We start from the raw sequence: 8,892 nt of genomic DNA, 5'->3' as shown, positions 1-8,892 counted from the left end.
TGTTGTGGAACAAGTTGTATTGTGAGACAGATCTGCCGTCCGAAATAATACATCTTTTTAAGTATTGGTATGCCAACCAAACAAACTATGTTAGGTGGGCAGGCAAGTTATCTGACGCATATAGGTTGAATTGCGGTGTTCGACAGGGGGGGTTAACGTCGCCAAAGCTATTCAACCTATATGTGAACGGATTGATCGGTGAACTCAGCAATGCCAAGGTCGGATGTTCAATCGACGGCGTAAGCGTCAATAACATCAGTTATGCTGATGACATGGTGTTGCTGAGTCCATCGATTAGTGCACTTAGAAAGCTGCTTGGGATATGTGAGAGGTATGCAGTTGCACATGGCCTCAAGTACAACATAAACAAGAGTGAGCTCCTTGTTTTTAAGCCGCGTGGGGGTTCTGTCGGGACAGTACCGCCCGTCTACTTGTACGGAAGTGAACTCAAACACGTGTCAGAGTTCAAATACTTGGGCCACTGGGTGACTGCGGAACTCTCAGATGGCATGGACATGGAAAGGGAGAGACGCTCCATGGCTGTGCGTTGTAATATGCTTGCCCGCAGGTTTGCACGGTGTACAAAAGAAGTCAAAATAACATTGTTTAAGGCTTACTGCCAGAGCTTCTACACGTGCAGCCTGTGGGTAAGATACACGCAGAGTACTCTCAATACCTTGAGAGTACAGTATAATAATGCTTTCCGGATACTGTTGGGTCTGCCGCGCTTCTGCAGTGCATCTGGTATGTTCGCGGAGGCTCGAACCGATGGCTTTCACGCCGTAATGCGGAAGCGTACTGCCTCACTGATGGGGCGGTTGCGCGGTAGCTCCAACAGCTTGTTACGTGTGCTGGCCGAGAGGCTAGACTGCCCGTTCCAACACCACTGGATGCTGATGCACGTACAGCGGTAGTGTTTGGAATGTGGCAGTCTTTGATTTATTAAATAAGATATTTTAGTATAATTATTTCTATTTTAATTTCGTACTTACTAACATTAGCATATTAAGATTAATTTATATTGTATTACTAACAAATTATATGGGCTTTTATGCCTGAAATAAATGATTGATTGATTGATTGATTGATATAATATACAGAACTACCGACCCGCCCCGGCTGTGCACGGGTTAACAAATTATACACCAAGAATCACTCTATTGATATGTGAAAACTGCATGAAAATCTGTTCAGTAGTTTTTGAGTTTATCGCGATCAAACATACAAACACACAAACAGACAGACGCGGCGGGGGACTTTGTTTTATAAGGTGTAGTGATATGTGAAAAATCATCTAGTTAACTAAAAGAAATTGCTCAAAATTGCAAGTAATGTATTTTATTTGTGCCTCTACTTTCTGATAGTTAATAGCATGAAACTGTCACCTAACTAAGTAACTTTGTAACAACTAGGTACATACTCCGAACTGGCTAAAATTGAATTCCGTCATAACTTTGATAACTGAAAGCAGCTTTCTCAGCGATTCAGCATTGACATGACAGCAATAAATATTAAAAATAGTTCCATTAATTACGTATTTAAAAGTTTTCTTTACCACTTGAACTGTTTTACTTTTAGTTAGGTACAACTTTTTCCAATATCACACAATGTCGTGATCGTAATTGTCAGGTGTTATAATTTATTTTAAATATTAATGGCATGCGTACAATTAATTAACAGTCCATAATTAATGAACAGCTCGGCGCGAACACTGACAACAAACTTTCTTAATTTTCGTTTATCGTAATTTATATTCGAGTTATCCAATAAATATTTTACGAAGCAAATTCGACACTTGTGGAGGAATTAAAATAATTGATATTTTTATGCTATTCTCCCGCAAATTCTGACCAGAAACGAACGTATTTCGGATTGAATACGTAAAATTATTGCCTCAGAAATGTCCCCACGGACCAAGTTTTTGTTAAAAGATTGCTGCAAATTCGTGTACTATGCAGGGTGCGGGATTTACTGGTACGAAGACATAAATCATGAAACAATCCCGTTCAAATTGTACCGTTTTATTTCTTTTTCAATTTACACCGTGATGATTTTTCTGGAAAACGTCGCCGCCGTGTTCGGTTCATTTCCCTCGGTGGAAAAAAACTCAGCTGTCATGTTCGCGGCTATTCATAATATCGTATTCACTAAAATGTATCTCTTCTTGTACCACAAAGTTTCTATAAGAAAATTAAATTCTGAGATGGGGGATGTTGGCGAAAATTTGGAGGAGGATGATGTTATGAAGAAACAGTACTGGAAAGTGAAATACGGGATCTTGTTTTATGTAGTATCGGTTTATATGTCACTTGGAGCGTATGGCGTTGAAAGCACGAGAAAGTCAATCGTTGAAGGTAAGTATGTAAATATTTACAATGTTACTAAACTAGCTGGAAATATTTGAGACTAAACTGCCGTGGTTGATTTTGATATTTCATACAATAAAGTGACACTTCGATTGCCCCAAATTATACGATTCATCTGTTATTTTAGTACAAAATCAATGGTTCAAAATCGAACTGGGGCCCGATTTCGTGTATTTCGTTCAATAATATCTCCACTACTAGGCATTTAAATTCAACTAATAGAATTGATAACGATTGGTCAATAACTCAATACCACTCGATTCGCAAATTCTATCGCTCGTATTAAAAAAAATTGCATTTGTCCGTTTTCCACCGATTTTCGAGTGGCGAAATCGAGCGATCGGAATTCAAAAATCGGCCCCCTGTAATTTTAGGAGGTTTCTGGAATCTAAGTGATAGACACAAGACAGAAAATTTTTATTTAACAACCGAACTTACTCAAAAGAATCCAGACGATTCGGTCGAGAAATGCGAGAACATACGGACATACGAAATCATTTTTACTCAAGCTGAAACGAAGACCTTCGCTAACGCTCGGCCAAAAAACAGAGATTGCTTGGACATTATTTTACCTAAGTATTGTTTATTGATAGGTGCCCCGTTCTACACTGTGGTGACCTACTGGCCCGCGTACGAAGACCCCACAACGATAGCTGCCATCTTCCGCATATTCTTTTACATCACATGGCTATACATGATGCTTCCCATGATGTCCGCCGACTGTATGCCCATCACGCATCTCATCTGCATCGCGTACAAATTCGTCACTCTCCGACGTCACTTCGAAAGGATTAGGGAGGAGTTTGATGGTGATTTAGTGACGATGAGGAAGGAGGAGGCTGAGGAGAAACTGTGGATTGGGTGTTTGGATGGAATCAAGATGCATCAAAAGCTAATGTAGTAAGTTGTTGGTATATATAATATAATAGGTAAAAAAAAGTTGGTATATTAAACGGAGATGTTCATGTACATAAAACAATATAATGAATCAGATGTCATACCGGGTGTGGCCTGTAATACGAGCAAAAAATTTAACTGTAGGATGTAGTCCTCATACTGACCAACATTTGTTCAGCGACTTTCAAAAATAACTCATGTTATGTTTATTTAAAATAACTTGTTATTGATTTTCAAAACACTTAAAAGTTTAATTCTAAGACGCAATGTATTGCGAATTTTGTTATTTTTAACACATTCAGGGCCAAGAACCCGACTGTCGGGTACACTGTTCGTAGCGACTACGCGCTACATACGGCGAAACCGTGGCTACGCGCTACGAGCGTAACCCGTAGCACTTAGTGTCAATGAATGTGTTAAGGCGTGACAAGCAACGTCAATCACAATAATAATGGCGTACCTATATTGAACATAATACGTATTTAAATATCTGGGAGACGAAGCTCGATCCCCCCCCCCCCCCGAAAACCCGCAAATATAACAAATTTAATCGAAATCGTTAGATAAGATTTGTATGAAAATTAGGAAGTCTTCATAATTTTTAATAGTGACACCGTTTGAGGAATACAATCTATGTTTTAATTATTTGCTCGTGTTACAGGCCACACCCGGTATTAAGTATTTACCTACATAAGAAAAAGTGGCCAAGCCCTCCGGTGGCCGAGGCCGGAATCCAACCGGCGACTTCAGGTTACGAGGCTAACGCCCTGACCACTAGACCACCCGGTCACCTGTCGCGTTCCGGGTGGCCTAGTGGTCAGGACGTGCATAAATGGGTGTGGGATTATATTCCCAGGATAGCGCAATGCGGCTTGGAGACTTACTATTTAGTATACTTAATATAAATAAAATAAATGGCTACTATGAGACTTTAATATTTATATAGACTTGAAAAATAAGAAATATCGTATTTTATACACTAAAAGAATTTAAAAAAATCATTTCATGTTTAAGCAAGATATAAAATAGCCGTTTCAATCGTCCCTCATTTTCTGAATTATTAATTGGCGGAATCTGCCTACAGCTAACAAAAAACGCTTTATACTCTTCAGACAATGGATTTCTTAAATCAAGGCAAATTGGTATTTTTTATTATATAAGTAGACTGTTTTTTTTTTCAATGGGGTTGGCCGGTCGAAGAACAGACGGCTCCAGAACAGTTTTCCCTGTCTATCTGTCTATCCTACCAATGGTGTCAAATTCTTGTTTTTTTTTTCTAATTTTATGACCCGGATGCTTTAAGCCAAAAATGTTTCTATAGGTACCTCTGCTTAGAGTCTGTGCGGCAAGAGAAGAGTGGTGGAATGTATGGGGCCCAATATACTCTTCTCTTTCCGAACAGACTCTATCTTAATATACATACCTACGTACTTATGAATGTAGAGGTAATATCAATTCTGTGTTTTAGTCTCGCCGACGAAATCAATCGGATATTCGGAATAATAATGTCTCTTCAAGTGTGTGAAAGCTCAGCCGTTGCAGTATTGCTCTTGCTGCGTTTGGCGGTAAGTCCAACAACAAGATTGCTCAAAAAACTCAGGAAAAGTCAAAAACTTTTTGACAAAAATACAATTTTTGGGTCAAGCTTTATTGACCACTGTAGGTGCTTTATAACCTCAAAGTTTTGGATTAATTAAAAGGAATGATTTTATATGTGCCCAAATTCGAGAAGCCTCCAAGCTATGGAAGACTATCCACCTTAGGGCTCCGCCTACACTCAATGGTGCAAAATTATTGTAGGTACCTACTGTCATCTCCATTTGGTGTCGAAAGTTGTTTTATCTAGTCGATTAAATAGAATTCTAATACACAGACATTTTTTGCCTGGCAAATGCATACGAATCATACGATTTTAAACTACATACCTACCTACTTCTAAGATTTACAACATTGTTAGTTATAAGTAGTTTTACTTAAAGTGAAGTTAATAAAAAATGAAAATGAAATGTATTCCTCTTTTCTAGCTATCCCCACACATGGATCTCACTAATGCTTTCATGACGTACACTTTCGTGGGATCGTTGTTCTTTTTGCTCGCCCTTAATCTCTGGAACGCAGGCGAGATCACTTATCAGGTAAATATGTATAAGATATTCTGTGGGATAAGCCGGGTTCGGGTTGCGGCGTTAACATAACAAAGTTAAACAATAAATATTTGTTGATTTCGTACGGAGCTACTTGTTCGCGCTCACTCAGGATTTATAAGACGAAAAATGCTCGACATGTTTGTAAGTGTGGGCTGCGACCCGTTTTAAATTATTTAAAAACGAGTGTTACACAAAACCTTGACAAATTATACACCTAAACCTTCCTCAATAATCACTCTATTGATAGGTGAAAACCGCTTGAAAATCCCGTCAGTAGTTTTTGAGTTTATCGCAAACATTCGCGACAGCGGCAGGCTGGAGTGAATTAAGGACTCGAGTTTGCAATATTCTTACCCCAGGAAACACATAATGTTTTTCATCACACTTGCGAAGATTTAACTTGTTTGTATTTCTTTAAACAGTGTTTAAGTTTTCGTTGTGTAAAACAAATGTCTGTATTTTACCCGCAGGCGTCGCTCCTGTCGCCCGCCATGTTTTACTGCGGATGGCACATGTGCGCAGCGCGGCGCCCGCGCCGCGACATCCGCCGCCTCGTGCTGATCGCGTGCGCGCAGGCGCAGAAACCGCTCGTTCTTAAAGCCTTCGGTATACAGGATCTGTCCTACAGCACTTTTGTCTCGGTGAGTTTTACATAAATTCTGTGTTGTTTTATTTAAATGACGAGGGTGAAGTGATGCGATGTCACGCGTCGCAACCCGTGTATTTGCATGTGCAGATATAGTTGAGCTCGATATCACTATTTTCACTCCACCAACTCAGCCCGAAAACTTCACCGGATATTAGAGTTCTACTTATATAAGCGTGAACTGATCTATGTGTCCACGATAGGGTAAGTGACAGTATTCGATATTGTTATTGCTGCTACTGTGTCACTTTGTCACCTTTGTAGATTCAGAAAAGCATTAACCAATTCAGTGAACAATAACCAACAAATAATTGTTTCAAGAAACTTAGTGCTCATTGCAATTTAGTACGAGCCCGGTTCCGAACCTTAGGTTTTGAAAGTTGGACAACTTACCGCTAGCTCACCAATGCAAACGCTTTTTAATCAAGTTACATATATAATAATTATTAATAAAATGTTAAGCGGCAAATTTTATTTACCTAAATGTGTGAGTTTTGTTTACTGTGAATTATTTACGAGTAATTGAAGCTTTTCTCAATGACGCAACCTTTTAGAAACTTGGCTTTCAAGTACGGACTTCGCAACTTACCCAGTTTAGTAACTTATTCAATAATTAATTTTTTTCCATTTACTTATGCAAAAGAAAGCCACAATTATGAACAGTTTGCTTCAAATTTGCACAAGAATATATGAATATTTTAAAAACTTAGTTTGTGTACCCTAATAGGTATTTTACAAACGAAATTATGGGCCGGGTTCAGCAATGCTTAAGATTTTTTAGGTAGGTAATAGAAAAAAACAAGTAGATTTTAGAATAAGTACGGCTCGAAATACGAAACTTGATTTACGGAGCACTTACCTATGGGATCACTTCAGTCTTATTTTTCAAACAAATGAGACCTACGTATAAAGTTCGGCAATGATATTTATTACTACAGAAAGATAAAATGCATTCAATTTCATTTAGTAATAATAATAAAAACTGCCCTCACTCATTATCTACCTCATATCTCACACTCCGCTATCGCTAGTAACTAGGTACACATAAATCGTATTAATTTGGCGTTCTAGCAATTAGAAACGACAAATTGTCCGACGGTAAAAATTTGCTTTAACTTAAGCTTCAATTAATTCTCAATTTTCCATGTAATATTTCATTTCCAGGTGGCGCGGATGACTTACTCAGTGTTCGCCGTGTTTTACCAGAGGGGCGGCTGAGCTGACCTTAATATTCACCAGTTTCTACGTTGCTTAGGGATGGATGTTAGGATTAGGACTCCAAGCAGGAAAGAAAAGCTTGTTCTAACACCAAATAATGTTTATTAATCTCAAGCAAGACTACATAGTAATGGCGCCTCATACAAGAAGAAAGAACACCTAGAGTCAGACCAAGAATAGTTTGCAGCGGATTTGATAGCCCACGCAGTGCAAGTGTTATTTTAAACGTCAAACTTCTAAAAAATTATGACGTATAAATGACACTTGCACTGCGTGGGCTATCAAATCCGCTGCAGACTTTTTTTGGTCCGACTCTACATTTGTTTTATATTGACAACCGAATAAATCAAATACCATAGTCTATAGTCTATTTTTTTGTTGACATTAACAATGGACGCCGATTCTATTTTAATTATTTTATTTGTCTTAAGCTGGTTTTGATAAGACCTTGACGAACGTCTTGGTAATTGGCGCGAATCTCACGCACTTTCACTTCATTTCGCTTGCACCAGTAGTGATCTTCAGGATCGTAGGAAATAAGATCAAAACTATATCAAAACCGTAACATGTTGTTGAATTTGAATCGAGCTCGTGAGGTCACCGATAGAATAAGTAGGCCTTACTAATAATAAATAACCTTATTTGATGTCAAAATCAGAAATTAAATTATTTTGAATTAAACGTTTTAATTTTTAATTAATAGCTGTGCTCGTAATTCCTCTGACCAAATTAGCTTTACAAGCTCGCTCGATCCCGGCGACCTTTAGCGGACCAGAATAAAAAATAATAATTTCATACCTCATGCATAGTCCTCAAAATACTGCATGAAAAATAATACAAAGACGTTATAATTGTTGCGACGTAATTCTTTCCTTATTTATCTTCTTCTTCTTATATTGTGCGCTATAAGGGGTTAAGTACTCAAACAGCAACACTTTTAACTGTCCGTCGGCAACGGCGGACCTTATGCTTTTTGTAATAAGGTTTATACGAACTGTCAGTTAACAGTGTGAGCGATGGTACCAGTTTGTTATCTTAAGCAAAAATCTTAAGCAATGAGGGTTTCCGCGATTGAGATTTTCACTAGATGGCAGCACCGTGACGAGAGGTCTTTTTGACAGCTGCTGTCAAAATCCACCAATAAAAAAAACATGGTCAAACATGATTGGTGGATTATGACAGCTAGACCTCTCGCCACGGTGCTGTCATCTAGTGAAAAACTCGATCGCGGAAACCCTCATTCAGAATCAGTACCTACAACTTGATAATATTTTGATATGGTAGGTATGTATTTTACTTTATTTTTATTTGCAAGGTATATTGTTATGTTTTGAGTTTATTCTGTGCTAGATTTATTTTGATTTCATGACATGAATTAATTAATTTCCACTACCTAAAGGAAAAGAAAGAGATCGCTTTTTTTTAGCGATAAGACCACCCCTTGTTTACCTCTACTTGAGTTGCTGAATTCATTGTATTGTTATCTGTATTGGTGTGCAATCAAGAGTATTGCGTTGTCGTGTATAACCACAGTCCTAGCCTAGCGCTTAGTCCGGGACTAGGTCGATTGTACGTTGTCCCGTGATATTGCATTGTGCTGAATTGCAGGCCTTCAACC

At 38.4% G+C, this 8,892-nt stretch overlaps 1 protein-coding gene across 1 annotated transcript; it reads left to right on the top strand.

Moving 5' to 3' along the window:
• Nucleotides 1–1,624: 1,624 nt before the first annotated feature.
• Nucleotides 1,625–6,085, top strand: LOC134798536 (uncharacterized). The gene is made up of 5 exons (XM_063770921.1): nucleotides 1,625–2,354; nucleotides 2,960–3,266; nucleotides 4,732–4,828; nucleotides 5,288–5,398; nucleotides 5,881–6,085. Exons 1-5 carry the CDS (start codon nucleotides 1,901–1,903, stop codon nucleotides 6,064–6,066), a joined length of 1,155 nt encoding a protein of 384 aa, XP_063626991.1. The 5' UTR covers nucleotides 1,625–1,900; the 3' UTR covers nucleotides 6,067–6,085.
• Nucleotides 6,086–8,892: the final 2,807 nt, after the last annotated feature.

This window comes from Cydia splendana, chromosome 17 (assembly GCF_910591565.1).
Source record: "Cydia splendana chromosome 17, ilCydSple1.2, whole genome shotgun sequence".
NCBI classification, from domain to species: Eukaryota; Metazoa; Arthropoda; class Insecta; order Lepidoptera; family Tortricidae; genus Cydia; species Cydia splendana.
Note: the sequence above shows the minus strand (reverse complement) of the source record. Positions and strands in the feature narration are given on the sequence as shown.

Excerpts from the sequence above, each read along its gene's own strand:
- LOC134798536 (XM_063770921.1), top strand. The coding sequence starts at position 1,901 with ATGTCCCCACGGACCAAGTTTTTGTTAAAAGATTGCTGCAAATTCGTG. Across the intron at positions 3,267-4,731 it reads ATGCATCAAAAGCTAATGTA|TCTCGCCGACGAAATCAATC; the intron begins GTAAGTTGTTGG and ends TCTGTGTTTTAG. Across the intron at positions 4,829-5,287 it reads TGCTCTTGCTGCGTTTGGCG|CTATCCCCACACATGGATCT; the intron begins GTAAGTCCAACA and ends CCTCTTTTCTAG.